The 19,863-nt window shown below is 56.0% G+C and overlaps 1 protein-coding gene across 1 annotated transcript in view; it reads right to left on the reverse strand.

Moving 5' to 3' along the window:
* The window catches only part of LOC137373356 (trichohyalin-like), a 154,081-nt gene that overhangs the window by 26,318 nt on the left and 107,900 nt on the right, over window positions 1-19,863 (reverse strand). Inside the window, exons 5-10 of the mRNA XM_068038179.1 lie at window positions 19,278-19,543; window positions 16,379-16,589; window positions 13,373-13,579; window positions 10,982-11,188; window positions 7,550-7,756; window positions 5,798-6,004 (exon numbers count right to left, since the gene is read on the reverse strand). Of these exons, the coding sequence (XP_067894280.1) occupies window positions 5,798-6,004; window positions 7,550-7,756; window positions 10,982-11,188; window positions 13,373-13,579; window positions 16,379-16,589; window positions 19,278-19,543 (1,305 nt within the window). The remainder of the gene's footprint in view (window positions 1-5,797; window positions 6,005-7,549; window positions 7,757-10,981; window positions 11,189-13,372; window positions 13,580-16,378; window positions 16,590-19,277; window positions 19,544-19,863) is intronic.

The raw sequence follows: 19,863 nt of genomic DNA on the forward strand, positions 1-19,863 counted from the left end.
TGTTCATCTGCTGCTGCCTGGCGTTCTCCTGTTGCTGCTGGCTGGTGTTCTCCTGTTGCTGCCTGGTGTTCTCCTGCTGCTGCTGCCTGGTGTTCTCCTGTTGCTGCTGCCTGGTGTTCTCCTGTTGCTGCCTGGCGTTCTCCTGTTTCCGCTGGTTGGTATTCTCCTGTTGCTGCTGCCTGGTGTTCTCCTGTTTCTGCTGTCTGGTGTTCACCTCCTGATGCCTGGTGTTCTCTTGTTGCTGCTGCCTGGTGTTCTCCTGTTGCTGCCTGGCGTTCTCCTGTTGCTGCTGGCTGGTATTCTCCTGTTGCTGCTGCCTGGTGTTCTCCTGTTGCTGCTGCCTGGTGTTCTCCTCTTGCTGCCTGGTGTTCTCCTGTTGCTGCTGCCTGGTGTTCTCCTGTTGCTGCCTGGTGTTCTCCGGCTGCTGCTGCCTGGTGTTCTCCTGTTGTTGTTGCGGCCTGGTGTTCTCCTGTTGCTGTTGTCTGGTGTTCATCTGCTGCTGCCTGGCGTTCTCCTGTTGCTGCTGGCTGGTGTTCTCCTGTTGCTGCTGCCTGCTGTTCTCCTGTTGTTGTTGCTGCCTGGTGTTCTCCTGTTGCTGTTGTCTGGTGTTCATCTGCTGCTGCCTGGCGTTCTCCTGTTGCTGCTGGCTGGTGTTCTCCTGTTGCTGCCTGGTGTTCTCCTGCTGCTGCTGCCTGGTGTTCTCCTGTTGCTGCTGCCTGGTGTTCTCCTGTTGCTGCCTGGCGTTCTCCTGTTGCCGCTGGCTGGTATTCTCCTGTTGCTGCTGCCTGGTGTTCTCCTGTTTCTGCTGTCTGGTGTTCACCTCCTGATGCCTGGTGTTCTCTTGTTGCTGCTGCCTGGTGTTCTCCTGTTGCTGCCTGGCGTTCTCCTGTTGCTGCTGGCTGGTATTCACCTGTTGCTGCTGCCTGGTGTTCTCCTGTTTCTGCTGTCTGGTGTTCACCTGTTGCTGCCTGGTGTTCTCCTGCTGCTGCTGCCTGGTGTTCTCCTGTTGCTGCCTGGCGTTCTCCTGTTGCTGCTGGCTGGTGTTCTCCTGTTTCTGCTGTCTGGTGTTCACCTGTTGCTGCCTGGTGTTCTCCTGCTGCTGCTGCCTGGTGTTCAGCTGCTGTTGCCTGTTGTTCTCCTGCTGCTGCTGCCTGGTGCTCTCCTGTTGCTGCTGCCTGGTGTTCTCCTGTTGCTGTTGTCTGGTGTTCAGCTGCTGCTGCCTGGTGTTCTCCTGTTGCTGCCTGGTGTTCTCCTGTTGCTGCTCCCTAATGTTCTCCTGTTGTTGTCTGGTGTTCTCTTGCTGCTGCCTGGTGTCCTCCTGCTTTTTTCTGGTGTTCTCTTGCTGCTGCCTGGTGTCCTCCTGCTTTTTTCTGGTGTTCTCCTGCTGCTGCCTGGTGTTCTTCTGCTGCTGTCTGGTGTTCTCCTGTTGCTGCCTGGTGTTCTCCTGTTGTTGTCTGGTGTCCTCTTGCTGCTGCCTGGTGTCCTCCTGCTTTTTTCTGGTGTTCTCTTGCTGCTGCCTGGTGTCCTCCTGCTTTTTTCTGGTGTTCTCCTGCTGCTGCCTGGTGTTCTTCTGCTGCTGTCTGGTGTTCTCCTGTTGCTGCCTGGTGTTGTCCTGTTCCTGCTGCCTGGTGTTCACCTACTGCTGCCTGGTGTTCTCCTGTTGCGGCCTGGTGGTCTCCTGTTGCTGCTGCCTGGTGTTCTTCTGCTGCTGTCTGGTGTTCTCCTGTTGCTGCCTGGTGTTCTCCTGTTGCTGCTGCCTGGTGTTCTCCTGTTGCTGCTGCCTAGTGTTCTCCTGTTGCTGCCTGGTGTTCTCCTGTTGCTGCTGCCTGGTGTTCTCCTGTTGCTGCCTCGTGTTCTCCTGTTGCTGCTGCCTGGTGTTCTCCTGTTTCTGCTGCCTGGTGTTTTCCTGTTGCTGCCTGGTGTTCTCCTGCTGCTGCCTGGTGTTCTTCTGCTGCTGCCTGGTGTTCTCCTGTTGCTGCCTGGTGTTCTCCTGTTGCTGTTGTCTGGTGTTCAGCTGCTGTTGCCTGGTGTTCTCCTGCTGCTGCTGCCTGGTGCTCTCCTGTTGCTGCTGCCTGGTGTTCTCCTGTTGCTGTTGTCTGGTGTTCAGCTGCTGCTGCCTGGTGTTCTCCTGCTGCTGCCTGGTGTTCTTCTGCTGCTGCCTGGTGTTCTCCTGTTGCTGCCTGGTGTTCTCCTGTTGCTGCTCCCTAATGTTCTCCTGTTGTTGTCTGGTGTTCTCTTGCTGCTGCCTGGTGTCCTCCTGCTTTTTTCTGGTGTTCTATTGCTGCTGCCTGGTGTCCTCCTGCTTTTTTCTGGTGTTCTCCTGCTGCTGCCTGGTGTTCTTCTGCTGCTGTCTGGTGTTCTCCTGTTGCTGCCTGGTGTTCTCCTGTTGCTGTTGTCTGTTGTTCATCTGCTGCTGTCTGGTGATCTCCTGCTGCTGCCTGGTGTTCTCCTGTTGCTGTTGTCTGGTGGTCTCCTGTTGCTGCTGCCTGGTGTTCTCCTGCTGCTGCCTGGTGTTCTCCTGTTGCTGCGGCCTGGTGTTCTCCTGTTACTGCTCCCTGGTGTTCTCCTGTTACTGCTCACTGGTGTTCTCCTGTTGCTGCTGCCTGGTGTTCTACTGCTGCTGCTGCCTGGTGTTCTCCTGTTACTGCTGCCTGATGTTCTCCTGTTACTGCTGCCTGGTGTTCTCCTGTTGCTGCTGCCTGCTGTTCTCCTGATACTGCTGCCTGATGTTCTCCTGTTACTGCTGCCTGATGTTCTCCTGTTACTGCTGCCTGGTGTTCTCCTGTTGCTGCTTCCTGGTGTTCACCTGTTGCTGCTGCCTGGTGTTCTCCTGCTGTTGCTGCCTGGTGTTCTCCTGCTGCATCTCTCTGGTGTTCACCTGTTGCTGCTGCCTGGTGTTCTCCTGCTGCTTCTCCCTGGTGTTCACCTGTTGCTGCTGCCTGGTGTTCTCCTGCTGCTTCTACCTGGTGTTCTCCTGTTACTGCTGCCTGATGTTCTCCTGTTGCTGCTGCCTCATGTTCACCTGCTGCTGCTCCCTGGTGTTCTCCTGTTGCTGCCCAGTGTTCTCCTGTTGCTGCCTGGTGTTCTCCTGCTGCTGTTGTCTGGTGTTCACCTGCTGTTGCCTGGTGTTCTCCTGCTGCTGTTGTCTGCTGTTCACCTGCTGCTGCCTGGCGTTCTCCTGTTGCTGCTGGCTGGTGTTCTCCTGTTGCTGCTGCCTGCTGTTCTCCTGTTGTTGTTGCTGCCTGGTGTTCTCCTGTTGCTGTTGTCTGGTGTTCATCTGCTGCTGCCTGGCGTTCTCCTGTTGCTGCTGGCTGGTGTTCTCCTGTTGCTGCCTGGTGTTCTCCTGCTGCTGCTGCCTGGTGTTCTCCTGTTGCTGCTGCCTGGTGTTCTCCTGTTGCTGCCTGGCGTTCTCCTGTTGCCACTGGCTGGTATTCTCCTGTTGCTGCTGCCTGGTGTTCTCCTGTTTCTGCTGTCTGGTGTTCACCTCCTGATGCCTGGTGTTCTCTTGTTGCTGCTGCCTGGTGTTCTCCTGTTGCTGCCTGGCGTTCTCCTGTTGCTGCTGGCTGGTATTCACCTGTTGCTGCTGCCTGGTGTTCTCCTGTTTCTGCTGTCTGGTGTTCACCTGTTGCTGCCTGGTGTTCTCCTGCTGCTGCTGCCTGGTGTTCTCCTGTTGCTGCCTGGCGTTCTCCTGTTGCTGCTGGCTGGTGTTCTCCTGTTTCTGCTGTCTGGTGTTCACCTGTTGCTGCCTGGTGTTCTCCTGCTGCTGCTGCCTGGTGTTCAGCTGCTGTTGCCTGGTGTTCTCCTGCTGCTGCTGCCTGGTGCTCTCCTGTTGCTGCTGCCTGGTGTTCTCCTGTTGCTGTTGTCTGGTGTTCAGCTGCTGCTGCCTGGTGTTCTCCTGTTGCTGCCTGGTGTTCTCCTGTTGCTGCTCCCTAATGTTCTCCTGTTGTTGTCTGGTGTTCTCTTGCTGCTGCCTGGTGTCCTCCTGCTTTTTTCTGGTGTTCTCTTGCTGCTGCCTGGTGTCCTCCTGCTTTTTTCTGGTGTTCTCCTGCTGCTGCCTGGTGTTCTTCTGCTGCTGTCTGGTGTTCTCCTGTTGCTGCCTGGTGTTCTCCTGTTGTTGTCTGGTGTCCTCTTGCTGCTGCCTGGTGTCCTCCTGCTTTTTTCTGGTGTTCTCTTGCTGCTGCCTGGTGTCCTCCTGCTTTTTTCTGGTGTTCTCCTGCTGCTGCCTGGTGTTCTTCTGCTGCTGTCTGGTGTTCTCCTGTTGCTGCCTGGTGTTCTCCTGTTCCTGCTGCCTGGTGTTCACCTACTGCTGCCTGGTGTTCTCCTGTTGCGGCCTGGTGGTCTCCTGTTGCTGCTGCCTGGTGTTCTTCTGCTGCTGTCTGGTGTTCTCCTGTTGCTGCCTGGTGTTCTCCTGTTGCTGCTGCCTGGTGTTCTCCTGTTGCTGCTGCCTAGTGTTCTCCTGTTGCTGCCTGGTGTTCTCCTGTTGCTGCTGCCTGGTGTTCTCCTGTTGCTGCCTCGTGTTCTCCTGTTGCTGCTGCCTGGTGTTCTCCTGTTTCTGCTGCCTGGTGTTTTCCTGTTGCAGCCTGGTGTTCTCCTGCTGCTGCCTGGTGTTCTTCTGCTGCTGCCTGGTGTTCTCCTGTTGCTGCCTGGTGTTCTCCTGTTGCTGTTGTCTGGTGTTCAGCTGCTGTTGCCTGGTGTTCTCCTGCTGCTGCTGCCTGGTGCTCTCCTGTTGCTGCTGCCTGGTGTTCTCCTGTTGCTGTTGTCTGGTGTTCAGCTGCTGCTGCCTGGTGTTCTCCTGCTGCTGCCTGGTGTTCTTCTGCTGCTGCCCGGTGTTCTCCTGTTGCTGCCTGGTGTTCTCCTGTTGCTGCTCCCTAATGTTCTCCTGTTGTTGTCTGGTGTTCTCTTGCTGCTGCCTGGTGTCCTCCTGCTTTTCTCTGGTGTTCTATTGCTGCTGCCTGGTGTCCTCCTGCTTTTTTCTGGTGTTCTCCTGCTGCTGCCTGGTGTTCTTCTGCTGCTGTCTGGTGTTCTCCTGTTGCTGCCTGGTGTTCTCCTGTTGCTGTTGTCTGTTGTTCATCTGCTGCTGTCTGGTGATCTCCTGCTGCTGCCTGGTGTTCTCCTGTTGCTGTTGTCTGGTGGTCTCCTGTTGCTGCTGCCTGGTGTTCTCCTGCTGCTGCCTGGTGTTCTCCTGTTACTGCTCCCTGGTGTTCTCCTGTTACTGCTCACTGGTGTTCTCCTGTTGCTGCTGCCTGGTGTTCTACTGCTGCTGCTGCCTGGTGTTCTCCTGTTACTGCTGCCTGATGTTCTCCTGTTACTGCTGCCTGGTGTTCTCCTGTTGCTGCTGCCTGCTGTTCTCCTGATACTGCTGCCTGATGTTCTCCTGTTACTGCTGCCTGATGTTCTCCTGTTACTGCTGCCTGGTGTTCTCCTGTTGCTGCTTCCTGGTGTTCACCTGTTGCTGCTGCCTGGTGTTCTCCTGCTGTTGCTGCCTGGTGTTCTCCTGCTGCATCTCTCTGGTGTTCACCTGTTGCTGCTGCCTGGTGTTCTCCTGCTGCTTCTCCCTGGTGTTCACCTGTTGCTGCTGCCTGGTGTTCTCCTGCTGCTTCTACCTGGTGTTCTCCTGTTACTGCTGCCTGATGATCTCCTGTTGCTGCTGCCTCATGTTCACCTGCTGCTGCTCCCTGGTGTTCTCCTGTTGCTGCCCAGTGTTCTCCTGTTGCTGCCTGGTGTTCTCCTGCTGCTGTTGTCTGGTGTTCACCTGCTGTTGCCTGGTGTTCTCCTGCTGCTGTTGTCTGCTGTTCACCTGCTGCTGCCTGGTGTTCTCCTGCTGCTGTTGTCTGGTGTTCAACTGCTTTTCCCTGGTGTTCTCCTGCTGCTGTTGTCTGGTGTTCTCCTGTTGCTGCCTGGTGTTCTCCTGCTGCTGTTGTCTGGTGTTCTCCAGCTCCTGCCTTGTGTTCTCCTGTTGCTGCCTGGTGTTCTCCTGTTGCTGCTGCCTGGTGTTCTCCTGTTGCTGCCTGGTGTTCTCCTGTTGTTGCTGCCTGGTGTTTTCCTGCTGATGCTGCCTGGTGTTCACCTGCTGCTGCCTGATGTTCTTCTGCTGCTGCTGCCTGGTGTTCTCCTGCAGCTGCCTGGTGTTCACCTGCTGCTGCCTGGTGTTCCTCTGCTGCTGCCTGGTGTTCTCCTGTTGTTGCTGCCTGGTGTTCTCCTGCAGCTGCCTGGTGTTCTTCTGCTGCTGCCTGGTGTTCTCCTGTTGTTGCTGCCTGGTGTTCTTCTGCAGCTGCCTGGTGTTCTTCTGCTGCTGCCTGGTGTTCTTCTGCTGCTGCCTGGTGTTCACCTGTTGCTGCCTGGTGTTCTCCTGCTGCTGCTCCCTAGTGTTCTCCTGTTGTTGTCTGGTGTTCTCTTGCTACTGTCTGGTGTTCTCCTGCTGCTGCCTGGTGTTCTGCTGCTGTCTGGTGTTCTCCTGTTGCTGCCTGGTGTTCTCCTGTTGTTGTCTGGTGTCCTCTTGCTGCTGCCTGGTGTCCTCCTGCTTTTTTCTGGTGTTCTCTTGCTGCTGCCTGGTGTCCTCCTGCTTTTTTCTGGTGTTCTCCTGCTGCTGCCTGGTGTTCTTCTGCTGCTGTCTGGTGTTCTCCTGTTGCTGCCTGGTGTTCTCCTGTTCCTGCTGCCTGGTGTTCACCTACTGCTGCCTGGTGTTCTCCTGTTGCGGCCTGGTGGTCTCCTGTTGCTGCTGCCTGGTGTTCTTCTGCTGCTGTCTGGTGTTCTCCTGTTGCTGCCTGGTGTTCTCCTGTTGCTGCTGCCTGGTGTTCATCTGCTGCTGTCTGGTGATCTCCTGCTGCTGCCTGGTGTTCTCCTGTTGCTGTTGTCTGGTGGTCTCCTGTTGCTGCTGCCTGGTGTTCTCCTGCTGCTGCCTGGTGTTCTCCTGTTGCTGCGGCCTGGTGTTCTCCTGTTACTGCTCCCTGGTGTTCTCCTGTTACTGCTCACTGGTGTTCTCCTGTTGCTGCTGCCTGGTGTTCTACTGCTGCTGCTGCCTGGTGTTCTCCTGTTACTGCTGCCTGATGTTCTCCTGTTACTGCTGCCTGGTGTTCTCCTGTTGCTGCTGCCTGCTGTTCTCCTGATACTGCTGCCTGATGTTCTCCTGTTACTGCTGCCTGATGTTCTCCTGTTACTGCTGCCTGGTGTTCTCCTGTTGCTGCTTCCTGGTGTTCACCTGTTGCTGCTGCCTGGTGTTCTCCTGCTGTTGCTGCCTGGTGTTCTCCTGCTGCATCTCTCTGGTGTTCACCTGTTGCTGCTGCCTGGTGTTCTCCTGCTGCTTCTCCCTGGTGTTCACCTGTTGCTGCTGCCTGGTGTTCTCCTGCTGCTTCTACCTGGTGTTCTCCTGTTACTGCTGCCTGATGATCTCCTGTTGCTGCTGCCTCATGTTCACCTGCTGCTGCTCCCTGGTGTTCTCCTGTTGCTGCCCAGTGTTCTCCTGTTGCTGCCTGGTGTTCTCCTGCTGCTGTTGTCTGGTGTTCACCTGCTGTTGCCTGGTGTTCTCCTGCTGCTGTTGTCTGCTGTTCACCTGCTGCTGCCTGGTGTTCTCCTGCTGCTGTTGTCTGGTGTTCAACTGCTTTTCCCTGGTGTTCTCCTGCTGCTGTTGTCTGGTGTTCTCCTGTTGCTGCCTGGTGTTCTCCTGCTGCTGTTGTCTGGTGTTCTCCAGCTCCTGCCTTGTGTTCTCCTGTTGCTGCCTGGTGTTCTCCTGTTGCTGCTGCCTGGTGTTCTCCTGTTGCTGCCTGGTGTTCTCCTGTTGTTGCTGCCTGGTGTTTTCCTGCTGATGCTGCCTGGTGTTCACCTGCTGCTGCCTGATGTTCTTCTGCTGCTGCTGCCTGGTGTTCTCCTGCAGCTGCCTGGTGTTCACCTGCTGCTGCCTGGTGTTCCTCTGCTGCTGCCTGGTGTTCTCCTGTTGTTGCTGCCTGGTGTTCTCCTGCAGCTGCCTGGTGTTCTTCTGCTGCTGCCTGGTGTTCTCCTGTTGTTGCTGCCTGGTGTTCTTCTGCAGCTGCCTGGTGTTCTTCTGCTGCTGCCTGGTGTTCTTCTGCTGCTGCCTGGTGTTCACCTGTTGCTGCCTGGTGTTCTCCTGCTGCTGCTCCCTAGTGTTCTCCTGTTGTTGTCTGGTGTTCTCTTGCTACTGTCTGGTGTTCTCCTGCTGCTGCCTGGTGTTCTGCTGCTGTCTGGTGTTCTCCTGTTGCTGCCTGGTGTTCTCCTGTTGTTGTCTGGTGTCCTCTTGCTGCTGCCTGGTGTCCTCCTGCTTTTTTCTGGTGTTCTCTTGCTGCTGCCTGGTGTCCTCCTGCTTTTTTCTGGTGTTCTCCTGCTGCTGCCTGGTGTTCTTCTGCTGCTGTCTGGTGTTCTCCTGTTGCTGCCTGGTGTTCTCCTGTTGCTGCTGTCTGGTGTTCTCCTGTTGCTGCCTGGTGTTCTCCTGTTGCTGCTGCCTGGTGTTCTCCTGTTGCTGCTGCCTGGTGTTCTCCTGTTGCTGCCTGGTGTTCTCCTGTTGCTGCTGCCTGGTGTTCTCCTGTTGCTTCTGCCTGGTGTTCTCCTGTTGCTTCTGCCTGGTGTTCTCCTGTTGCTGCTGCCTGGTGTTCTCCTGTTGCTGCCTGGTGTTCTCCTGTTGCTGCTGCCTGGTGTTCTCCTCTTGCTGCCTGGTGTTCTCCTGTTGCTGCTGCCTGGTGTTCTCCTGTTGCTGCCTGGTGTTCTCCTGCTGCTGCTCCCTAGTGTTCTCCTGTTGTTGTCTGGTGTTCTCTTGCTACTGTCTGGTGTTCTCCTGCTGCTGCCTGGTGTTCTGCTGCTGTCTGGTGTTCTCCTGTTGCTGCCTGGTGTTCTCCTGTTGTTGTCTGGTGTCCTCTTGCTGCTGCCTGGTGTCCTCCTGCTTTTTTCTGGTGTTCTCTTGCTGCTGCCTGGTGTCCTCCTGCTTTTTTCTGGTGTTCTCCTGCTGCTGCCTGGTGTTCTTCTGCTGCTGTCTGGTGTTCTCCTGTTGCTGCCTGGTGTTCTCCTGTTCCTGCTGCCTGGTGTTCACCTACTGCTGCCTGGTGTTCTCCTGTTGCGGCCTGGTGGTCTCCTGTTGCTGCTCCCTAATGTTCTCCTGTTGTTGTCTGGTGTTCTCTTGCTGCTGCCTGGTGTCCTCCTGCTTTTTTCTGGTGTTCTCTTGCTGCTGCCTGGTGTCCTCCTGCTTTTTTCTGGTGTTCTCCTGCTGCTGCCTGGTGTTCTTCTGCTGCTGTCTGGTGTTCTCCTGTTGCTGCCTGGTGTTCTCCTGTTGTTGTCTGGTGTCATCTTGCTGCTGCCTGGTGTCCTCCTGCTTTTTTCTGGTGTTCTCTTGCTGCTGCCTGGTGTCCTCCTGCTTTTTTCTGGTGTTCTCCTGCTGCTGCCTGGTGTTCTTCTGCTGCTGTCTGGTGTTCTCCTGTTGCTGCCTGGTGTTCTCCTGTTCCTGCTGCCTGGTGTTCACCTACTGCTGCCTGGTGTTCTCCTGTTGCTGCCTGGTGGTCTCCTGTTGCTGCTGCCTGGTGTTCTTCTGCTGCTGTCTGGTGTTCTCCTGTTGCTGCCTGGTGTTCTCCTGTTGCTGCTGCCTGGTGTTCTCCTGTTGCTGCTGCCTAGTGTTCTCCTGTTGCTGCCTGGTGTTCTCCTGTTGCTGCTGCCTGGTGTTCTCCTGTTGCTGCCTCGTGTTCTCCTGTTGCTGCTGCCTGGTGTTCTCCTGTTTCTGCTGCCTGGTGTTTTCCTGTTGCAGCCTGGTGTTCTCCTGCTGCTGCCTGGTGTTCTTCTGCTGCTGCCTGGTGTTCTCCTGTTGCTGCCTGGTGTTCTCCTGTTGCTGTTGTCTGGTGTTCAGCTGCTGTTGCCTGGTGTTCTCCTGCTGCTGCTGCCTGGTGCTCTCCTGTTGCTGCTGCCTGGTGTTCTCCTGTTGCTGTTGTCTGGTGTTCAGCTGCTGCTGCCTGGTGTTCTCCTGCTGCTGCCTGGTGTTCTTCTGCTGCTGCCTGGTGTTCTCCTGTTGCTGCCTGGTGTTCTCCTGTTGCTGCTCCCTAATGTTCTCCTGTTGTTGTCTGGTGTTCTCTTGCTGCTGCCTGGTGTCCTCCTGCTTTTCTCTGGTGTTCTATTGCTGCTGCCTGGTGTCCTCCTGCTTTTTTCTGGTGTTCTCCTGCTGCTGCCTGGTGTTCTTCTGCTGCTGTCTGGTGTTCTCCTGTTGCTGCCTGGTGTTCTCCTGTTGCTGTTGTCTGTTGTTCATCTGCTGCTGTCTGGTGATCTCCTGCTGCTGCCTGGTGTTCTCCTGTTGCTGTTGTCTGGTGGTCTCCTGTTGCTGCTGCCTGGTGTTCTCCTGCTGCTGCCTGGTGTTCTCCTGTTGCTGCGGCCTGGTGTTCTCCTGTTACTGCTCCCTGGTGTTCTCCTGTTACTGCTCACTGGTGTTCTCCTGTTGCTGCTGCCTGGTGTTCTACTGCTGCTGCTGCCTGGTGTTCTCCTGTTACTGCTGCCTGATGTTCTCCTGTTACTGCTGCCTGGTGTTCTCCTGTTGCTGCTGCCTGCTGTTCTCCTGATACTGCTGCCTGATGTTCTCCTGTTACTGCTGCCTGATGTTCTCCTGTTACTGCTGCCTGGTGTTCTCCTGTTGCTGCTTCCTGGTGTTCACCTGTTGCTGCTGCCTGGTGTTCTCCTGCTGTTGCTGCCTGGTGTTCTCCTGCTGCATCTCTCTGGTGTTCACCTGTTGCTGCTGCCTGGTGTTCTCCTGCTGCTTCTCCCTGGTGTTCACCTGTTGCTGCTGCCTGGTGTTCTCCTGCTGCTTCTACCTGGTGTTCTCCTGTTACTGCTGCCTGATGATCTCCTGTTGCTGCTGCCTCATGTTCACCTGCTGCTGCTCCCTGGTGTTCTCCTGTTGCTGCCCAGTGTTCTCCTGTTGCTGCCTGGTGTTCTCCTGCTGCTGTTGTCTGGTGTTCACCTGCTGTTGCCTGGTGTTCTCCTGCTGCTGTTGTCTGCTGTTCACCTGCTGCTGCCTGGTGTTCTCCTGCTGCTGTTGTCTGGTGTTCAACTGCTTTTCCCTGGTGTTCTCCTGCTGCTGTTGTCTGGTGTTCTCCTGTTGCTGCCTGGTGTTCTCCTGCTGCTGTTGTCTGGTGTTCTCCAGCTCCTGCCTTGTGTTCTCCTGTTGCTGCCTGGTGTTCTCCTGTTGCTGCTGCCTGGTGTTCTCCTGTTGCTGCCTGGTGTTCTCCTGTTGTTGCTGCCTGGTGTTTTCCTGCTGATGCTGCCTGGTGTTCACCTGCTGCTGCCTGATGTTCTTCTGCTGCTGCTGCCTGGTGTTCTCCTGCAGCTGCCTGGTGTTCACCTGCTGCTGCCTGGTGTTCCTCTGCTGCTGCCTGGTGTTCTCCTGTTGTTGCTGCCTGGTGTTCTCCTGCAGCTGCCTGGTGTTCTTCTGCTGCTGCCTGGTGTTCTCCTGTTGTTGCTGCCTGGTGTTCTTCTGCAGCTGCCTGGTGTTCTTCTGCTGCTGCCTGGTGTTCTTCTGCTGCTGCCTGGTGTTCACCTGTTGCTGCCTGGTGTTCTCCTGCTGCTGCTCCCTAGTGTTCTCCTGTTGTTGTCTGGTGTTCTCTTGCTACTGTCTGGTGTTCTCCTGCTGCTGCCTGGTGTTCTGCTGCTGTCTGGTGTTCTCCTGTTGCTGCCTGGTGTTCTCCTGTTGTTGTCTGGTGTCCTCTTGCTGCTGCCTGGTGTCCTCCTGCTTTTTTCTGGTGTTCTCTTGCTGCTGCCTGGTGTCCTCCTGCTTTTTTCTGGTGTTCTCCTGCTGCTGCCTGGTGTTCTTCTGCTGCTGTCTGGTGTTCTCCTGTTGCTGCCTGGTGTTCTCCTGTTCCTGCTGCCTGGTGTTCACCTACTGCTGCCTGGTGTTCTCCTGTTGCGGCCTGGTGGTCTCCTGTTGCTGCTGCCTGGTGTTCTTCTGCTGCTGTCTGGTGTTCTCCTGTTGCTGCCTGGTGTTCTCCTGTTGCTGCTGCCTGGTGTTCTCCTGTTGCTGCTGCCTAGTGTTCTCCTGTTGCTGCCTGGTGTTCTCCTGTTGCTGCTGCCTGGTGTTCTCCTGTTGCTGCCTCGTGTTCTCCTGTTGCTGCTGCCTGGTGTTCTCCTGTTTCTGCTGCCTGGTGTTTTCCTGTTGCTGCCTGGTGTTCTCCTGCTGCTGCCTGGTGTTCTTCTGCTGCTGCCTGGTGTTCTCCTGTTGCTGCCTGGTGTTCTCCTGTTGCTGTTGTCTGGTGTTCAGCTGCTGTTGCCTGGTGTTCTCCTGCTGCTGCTGCCTGGTGCTCTCCTGTTGCTGCTGCCTGGTGTTCTCCTGTTGCTGTTGTCTGGTGTTCAGCTGCTGCTGCCTGGTGTTCTCCTGCTGCTGCCTGGTGTTCTTCTGCTGCTGCCCGGTGTTCTCCTGTTGCTGCCTGGTGTTCTCCTGTTGCTGCTCCCTAATGTTCTCCTGTTGTTGTCTGGTGTTCTCTTGCTGCTGCCTGGTGTCCTCCTGCTTTTTTCTGGTGTTCTATTGCTGCTGCCTGGTGTCCTCCTGCTTTTTTCTGGTGTTCTCCTGCTGCTGCCTGGTGTTCTTCTGCTGCTGTCTGGTGTTCTCCTGTTGCTGCCTGGTGTTCTCCTGTTGCTGTTGTCTGTTGTTCATCTGCTGCTGTCTGGTGATCTCCTGCTGCTGCCTGGTGTTCTCCTGTTGCTGTTGTCTGGTGGTCTCCTGTTGCTGCTGCCTGGTGTTCTCCTGCTGCTGCCTGGTGTTCTCCTGTTGCTGCGGCCTGGTGTTCTCCTGTTACTGCTCCCTGGTGTTCTCCTGTTACTGCTCACTGGTGTTCTCCTGTTGCTGCTGCCTGGTGTTCTACTGCTGCTGCTGCCTGGTGTTCTCCTGTTACTGCTGCCTGATGTTCTCCTGTTACTGCTGCCTGGTGTTCTCCTGTTGCTGCTGCCTGCTGTTCTCCTGATACTGCTGCCTGATGTTCTCCTGTTACTGCTGCCTGATGTTCTCCTGTTACTGCTGCCTGGTGTTCTCCTGTTGCTGCTTCCTGGTGTTCACCTGTTGCTGCTGCCTGGTGTTCTCCTGCTGTTGCTGCCTGGTGTTCTCCTGCTGCATCTCTCTGGTGTTCACCTGTTGCTGCTGCCTGGTGTTCTCCTGCTGCTTCTCCCTGGTGTTCACCTGTTGCTGCTGCCTGGTGTTCTCCTGCTGCTTCTACCTGGTGTTCTCCTGTTACTGCTGCCTGATGTTCTCCTGTTGCTGCTGCCTCATGTTCACCTGCTGCTGCTCCCTGGTGTTCTCCTGTTGCTGCCCAGTGTTCTCCTGTTGCTGCCTGGTGTTCTCCTGCTGCTGTTGTCTGGTGTTCACCTGCTGTTGCCTGGTGTTCTCCTGCTGCTGTTGTCTGCTGTTCACCTGCTGCTGCCTGGTGTTCTCCTGCTGCTGTTGTCTGGTGTTCAACTGCTTTTCCCTGGTGTTCTCCTGCTGCTGTTGTCTGGTGTTCTCCTGTTGCTGCCTGGTGTTCTCCTGCTGCTGTTGTCTGGTGTTCTCCAGCTCCTGCCTTGTGTTCTCCTGTTGCTGCCTGGTGTTCTCCTGTTGCTGCTGCCTGGTGTTCTCCTGTTGCTGCCTGGTGTTCTCCTGTTGTTGCTGCCTGGTGTTTTCCTGCTGATGCTGCCTGGTGTTCACCTGCTGCTGCCTGATGTTCTTCTGCTGCTGCTGCCTGGTGTTCTCCTGCAGCTGCCTGGTGTTCACCTGCTGCTGCCTGGTGTTCCTCTGCTGCTGCCTGGTGTTCTCCTGTTGTTGCTGCCTGGTGTTCTCCTGCAGCTGCCTGGTGTTCTTCTGCTGCTGCCTGGTGTTCTCCTGTTGTTGCTGCCTGGTGTTCTTCTGCAGCTGCCTGGTGTTCTTCTGCTGCTGCCTGGTGTTCTTCTGCTGCTGCCTGGTGTTCACCTGTTGCTGCCTGGTGTTCTCCTGCTGCTGCTCCCTAGTGTTCTCCTGTTGTTGTCTGGTGTTCTCTTGCTACTGTCTGGTGTTCTCCTGCTGCTGCCTGGTGTTCTGCTGCTGTCTGGTGTTCTCCTGTTGCTGCCTGGTGTTCTCCTGTTGTTGTCTGGTGTCCTCTTGCTGCTGCCTGGTGTCCTCCTGCTTTTTTCTGGTGTTCTCTTGCTGCTGCCTGGTGTCCTCCTGCTTTTTTCTGGTGTTCTCCTGCTGCTGCCTGGTGTTCTTCTGCTGCTGTCTGGTGTTCTCCTGTTGCTGCCTGGTGTTCTCCTGTTGCTGCTGTCTGGTGTTCTCCTGTTGCTGCCTGGTGTTCTCCTGTTGCTGCTGCCTGGTGTTCTCCTGTTGCTGCTGCCTGGTGTTCTCCTGTTGCTGCCTGGTGTTCTCCTGTTGCTGCTGCCTGGTGTTCTCCTGTTGCTTCTGCCTGGTGTTCTCCTGTTGCTTCTGCCTGGTGTTCTCCTGTTGCTGCTGCCTGGTGTTCTCCTGTTGCTGCCTGGTGTTCTCCTGTTGCTGCTGCCTGGTGTTCTCCTCTTGCTGCCTGGTGTTCTCCTGTTGCTGCTGCCTGGTGTTCTCCTGTTGCTGCCTGGTGTTCTCCTGCTGCTGCTCCCTAGTGTTCTCCTGTTGTTGTCTGGTGTTCTCTTGCTACTGTCTGGTGTTCTCCTGCTGCTGCCTGGTGTTCTGCTGCTGTCTGGTGTTCTCCTGTTGCTGCCTGGTGTTCTCCTGTTGTTGTCTGGTGTCCTCTTGCTGCTGCCTGGTGTCCTCCTGCTTTTTTCTGGTGTTCTCTTGCTGCTGCCTGGTGTCCTCCTGCTTTTTTCTGGTGTTCTCCTGCTGCTGCCTGGTGTTCTTCTGCTGCTGTCTGGTGTTCTCCTGTTGCTGCCTGGTGTTCTCCTGTTCCTGCTGCCTGGTGTTCACCTACTGCTGCCTGGTGTTCTCCTGTTGCGGCCTGGTGGTCTCCTGTTGCTGCTGCCTGGTGTTCTTCTGCTGCTGTCTGGTGTTCTCCTGTTGCTGCCTGGTGTTCTCCTGTTGCTGCTGCCTGGTGTTCTCCTGTTGCTGCTGCCTAGTCTTCTCCTGTTGCTGCCTGGTGTTCTCCTGTTGCTGCTGCCTGGTGTTCTCCTGTTGCTGCCTCGTGTTCTCCTGTTGCTGCTGCCTGGTGTTCTCCTGTTTCTGCTGCCTGGTGTTTTCCTGTTGCTGCCTGGTGTTCTCCTGCTGCTGCCTGGTGTTCTTCTGCTGCTGCCTGGTGTTCTCCTGTTGCTGCCTGGTGTTCTCCTGTTGCTGTTGTCTGGTGTTCAGCTGCTGTTGCCTGGTGTTCTCCTGCTGCTGCTGCCTGGTGCTCTCCTGTTGCTGCTGCCTGGTGTTCTCCTGTTGCTGTTGTCTGGTGTTCAGCTGCTGCTGCCTGGTGTTCTCCTGCTGCTGCCTGGTGTTCTTCTGCTGCTGCCTGGTGTTCTCCTGTTGCTGCCTGGTGTTCTCCTGTTGCTGCTCCCTAATGTTCTCCTGTTGTTGTCTGGTGTTCTCTTGCTGCTGCCTGGTGTCCTCCTGCTTTTTTCTGGTGTTCTATTGCTGCTGCCTGGTGTCCTCCTGCTTTTTTCTGGTGTTCTCCTGCTGCTGCCTGGTGTTCTTCTGCTGCTGTCTGGTGTTCTCCTGTTGCTGCCTGGTGTTCTCCTGTTGCTGTTGTCTGTTGTTCATCTGCTGCTGTCTGGTGATCTCCTGCTGCTGCCTGGTGTTCTCCTGTTGCTGTTGTCTGGTGGTCTCCTGTTGCTGCTGCCTGGTGTTCTCCTGCTGCTGCCTGGTGTTCTCCTGTTGCTGCGGCCTGGTGTTCTCCTGTTACTGCTCCCTGGTGTTCTCCTGTTACTGCTCACTGGTGTTCTCCTGTTGCTGCTGCCTGGTGTTCTACTGCTGCTGCTGCCTGGTGTTCTCCTGTTACTGCTGCCTGATGTTCTCCTGTTACTGCTGCCTGGTGTTCTCCTGTTGCTGCTGCCTGCTGTTCTCCTGATACTGCTGCCTGATGTTCTCCTGTTACTGCTGCCTGATGTTCTCCTGTTACTGCTGCCTGGTGTTCTCCTGTTGCTGCTTCCTGGTGTTCACCTGTTGCTGCTGCCTGGTGTTCTCCTGCTGTTGCTGCCTGGTGTTCTCCTGCTGCATCACTCTGGTGTTCACCTGTTGCTGCTGCCTGGTGTTCTCCTGCTGCTTCTCCCTGGTGTTCACCTGTTGCTGCTGCCTGGTGTTCTCCTGCTGCTTCTACCTGGTGTTCTCCTGTTACTGCTGCCTGATGTTCTCCTGTTGCTGCTGCCTCATGTTCACCTGCTGCTGCTCCCTGGTGTTCTCCTGTTGCTGCCCAGTGTTCTCCTGTTGCTGCCTGGTGTTCTCCTGCTGCTGTTGTCTGGTGTTCACCTGCTGTTGCCTGGTGTTCTCCTGCTGCTGTTGTCTGCTGTTCACCTGCTGCTGCCTGGTGTTCTCCTGCTGCTGTTGTCTGGTGTTCAACTGCTTTTCCCTGGTGTTCTCCTGCTGCTGTTGTCTGGTGTTCTCCTGTTGCTGCCTGGTGTTCTCCTGCTGCTGTTGTCTGGTGTTCTCCAGCTCCTGCCTTGTGTTCTCCTGTTGCTGCCTGGTGTTCTCCTGTTGCTGCTGCCTGGTGTTCTCCTGTTGCTGCCTGGTGTTCTCCTGTTGTTGCTGCCTGGTGTTTTCCTGCTGATGCTGCCTGGTGTTCACCTGCTGCTGCCTGATGTTCTTCTGCTGCTGCTGCCTGGTGTTCTCCTGCAGCTGCCTGGTGTTCACCTGCTGCTGCCTGGTGTTCCTCTGCTGCTGCCTGGTGTTCTCCTGTTGTTGCTGCCTGGTGTTCTCCTGCAGCTGCCTGGTGTTCTTCTGCTGCTGCCTGGTGTTCTCCTGTTGTTGCTGCCTGGTGTTCTTCTGCAGCTGCCTGGTGTTCTTCTGCTGCTGCCTGGTGTTCTTCTGCTGCTGCCTGGTGTTCACCTGTTGCTGCCTGGTGTTCTCCTGCTGCTGCTCCCTAGTGTTCTCCTGTTGTTGTCTGGTGTTCTCTTGCTACTGTCTGGTGTTCTCCTGCTGCTGCCTGGTGTTCTGCTGCTGTCTGGTGTTCTCCTGTTGCTGCCTGGTGTTCTCCTGTTGTTGTCTGGTGTCCTCTTGCTGCTGCCTGGTGTCCTCCTGCTTTTTTCTGGTGTTCTCTTGCTGCTGCCTGGTGTCCTCCTGCTTTTTTCTGGTGTTCTCCTGCTGCTGCCTGGTGTTCTTCTGCTGCTGTCTGGTGTTCTCCTGTTGCTGCCTGGTGTTCTCCTGTTGCTGCTGTCTGGTGTTCTCCTGTTGCTGCCTGGTGTTCTCCTGTTGCTGCTGCCTGGTGTTCTCCTGTTGCTGCTGCCTGGTGTTCTCCTGTTGCTGCCTGGTGTTCTCCTGTTGCTGCTGCCTGGTGTTCTCCTGTTGCTGCCTGGTGTTCTCCTGTTGCTTCTGCCTGGTGTTCTCCTGTTGCTGCTGCCTGGTGTTCTCCTGTTGCTGCCTGGTGTTCTCCTGTTGCTGCTGCCTGGTGTTCTCCTCTTGCTGCCTGGTGTTCTCCTGTTGCTGCTGCCTGGTGTTCTCCTGTTGCTGCCTGGTGTTCTCCTGCTGCTGCTCCCTAGTGTTCTCCTGTTGTTGTCTGGTGTTCTCTTGCTACTGTCTGGTGTTCTCCTGCTGCTGCCTGGTGTTCTGCTGCTGTCTGGTGTTCTCCTGTTGCTGCCTGGTGTTCTCCTGTTGTTGTCTGGTGTCCTCTTGCTGCTGCCTGGTGTCCTCCTGCTTTTTTCTGGTGTTCTCTTGCTGCTGCCTGGTGTCCTCCTGCTTTTTTCTGGTGTTCTCCTGCTGCTGCCTGGTGTTCTTCTGCTGCTGTCTGGTGTTCTCCTGTTGCTGCCTGGTGTTCTCCTGTTCCTGCTGCCTGGTGTTCACCTACTGCTGCCTGGTGTTCTCCTGTTGCGGCCTGGTGGTCTCCTGTTGCTGCTGCCTGGTGTTCTTCTGCTGCTGTCTGGTGTTCTCCTGTTGCTGCCTGGTGTTCTCCTGTTGCTGCTGCCTGGTGTTCTCCTGTTGCTGCTGCCTAGTGTTCTCCTGTTGCTGCCTGGTGTTCTCCTGTTGCTGCTGCCTGGTGTTCTCCTGTTGCTGCCTCGTGTTCTCCTGTTGCTGCTGCCTGGTGTTCTCCTGTTTCTGCTGCCTGGTGTTTTCCTGTTGCTGCCTGGTGTTCTCCTGCTGCTGCCTGGTGTTCTTCTGCTGCTGCCTGGTGTTCTCCTGTTGCTGCCTGGTGTTCTCCTGTTGCTGTTGTCTGGTGTTCAGCTGCTGTTGCCTGGTGTTCTCCTGCTGCTGCTGCCTGGTGCTCTCCTGTTGCTGCTGCCTGGTGTTCTCCTGTTGCTGTTGTCTGGTGTTCAGCTGCTGCTGCCTGGTGTTCTCCTGCTGCTGCCTGGTGTTCTTCTGCTGCTGCCTGGTGTTCTCCTGTTGCTGCCTGGTGTTCTCCTGTTGCTGCTCCCTAATGTTCTCCTGTTGTTGTCTGGTGTTCTCTTGCTGCTGCCTGGTGTCCTCCTGCTTTTTTCTGGTGTTCTATTGCTGCTGCCTGGTGTCCTCCTGCTTTTTTCTGGTGTTCTCCTGCTGCTGCCTGGTGTTCTTCTGCTGCTGTCTGGTGTTCTCCTGTTGCTGCCTGGTGTTCTCCTGTTGCTGTTGTCTGTTGTTCATCTGCTGCTGTCTGGTGATCTCCTGCTGCTGCCTGGTGTTCTCCTGTTGCTGTTGTCTGGTGGTCTCCTGTTGCTGCTGCCTGGTGTTCTCCTGCTGCTGCCTGGTGTTCTCCTGTTGCTGCGGCCTGGTGTTCTCCTGTTACTGCTCCCTGGTGTTCTCCTGTTACTGCTCACTGGTGTTCTCCTGTTGCTGCTGCCTGGTGTTCTACTGCTGCTGCTGCCTGGTGTTCTCCTGTTACTGCTGCCTGATGTTCTCCTGTTACTGCTGCCTGGTGTTCTCCTGTTGCTGCTGCCTGCTGTTCTCCTGATACTGCTGCCTGATGTTCTCCTGTTACTGCTGCCTGATGTTCTCCTGTTACTGCTGCCTGGTGTTCTCCTGTTGCTGCTTCCTGGTGTTCACCTGTTGCTGCTGCCTGGTGTTCTCCTGCTGTTGCTGCCTGGTGTTCTCCTGCTGCATCACTCTGGTGTTCACCTGTTGCTGCTGCCTGGTGTTCTTCTGCTGCTTCTCCCTGGTGTTCACCTGTTGCTGCTGCCTGGTGTTCTCCTGCTGCTTCTACCTGGTGTTCTCCTGTTACTGCTGCCTGATGTTCTCCTGTTGCTGCTGCCTCATGTTCACCTGCTGCTGCTCCCTGGTGTTCTCCTGTTGCTGCCCAGTGTTCTCCTGTTGCTGCCTGGTGTTCTCCTGCTGCTGTTGACTGGTGTTCAACTGCTGTTGCCTGGTGTTCTCCTGCTGCTGTTGTCTGGTGTTCAATTGCTTTTCCCTGGTGTTCTCCTGCTGCTGTTGTCTGGTGTTCTCCTGTTGCTGCCTGGTGTTCTCCTGCTGCTGTTGTCTGGTGTTCTCCAGCTCCTGCCTTGTGTTCTCCTGTTGCTGCCTGGTGTTCTCCTGTTGCTGCTGCCTGGTGTTCTCCTGTTGCTGTTGTCTGGTGGTCTCCTGTTGCTGCTGCCTGGTGTTCTCCTGCTGCTGCCTGGTGTTCTCCTGTTGCTGCGGCCTGGTGTTCTCCTGTTACTGCTCCCTGGTGTTCTCCTGTTACTGCTCACTGGTGTTCTCCTGTTGCTGCTGCCTGGTGTTCTACTGCTGCTGCTGCCTGGTGTTCTCCTGTTACTGCTGCCTGATGTTCTCCTGTTACTGCTGCCTGGTGTTCTCCTGTTGCTGCTGCCTGCTGTTCTCCTGATACTGCTGCCTGATGTTCTCCTGTTACTGCTGCCTGATGTTCTCCTGTTACTGCTGCCTGG

This window comes from Heterodontus francisci, chromosome 9, assembly GCF_036365525.1.
Source record: "Heterodontus francisci isolate sHetFra1 chromosome 9, sHetFra1.hap1, whole genome shotgun sequence".
Classification (NCBI taxonomy): domain Eukaryota; kingdom Metazoa; phylum Chordata; class Chondrichthyes; order Heterodontiformes; family Heterodontidae; genus Heterodontus; species Heterodontus francisci.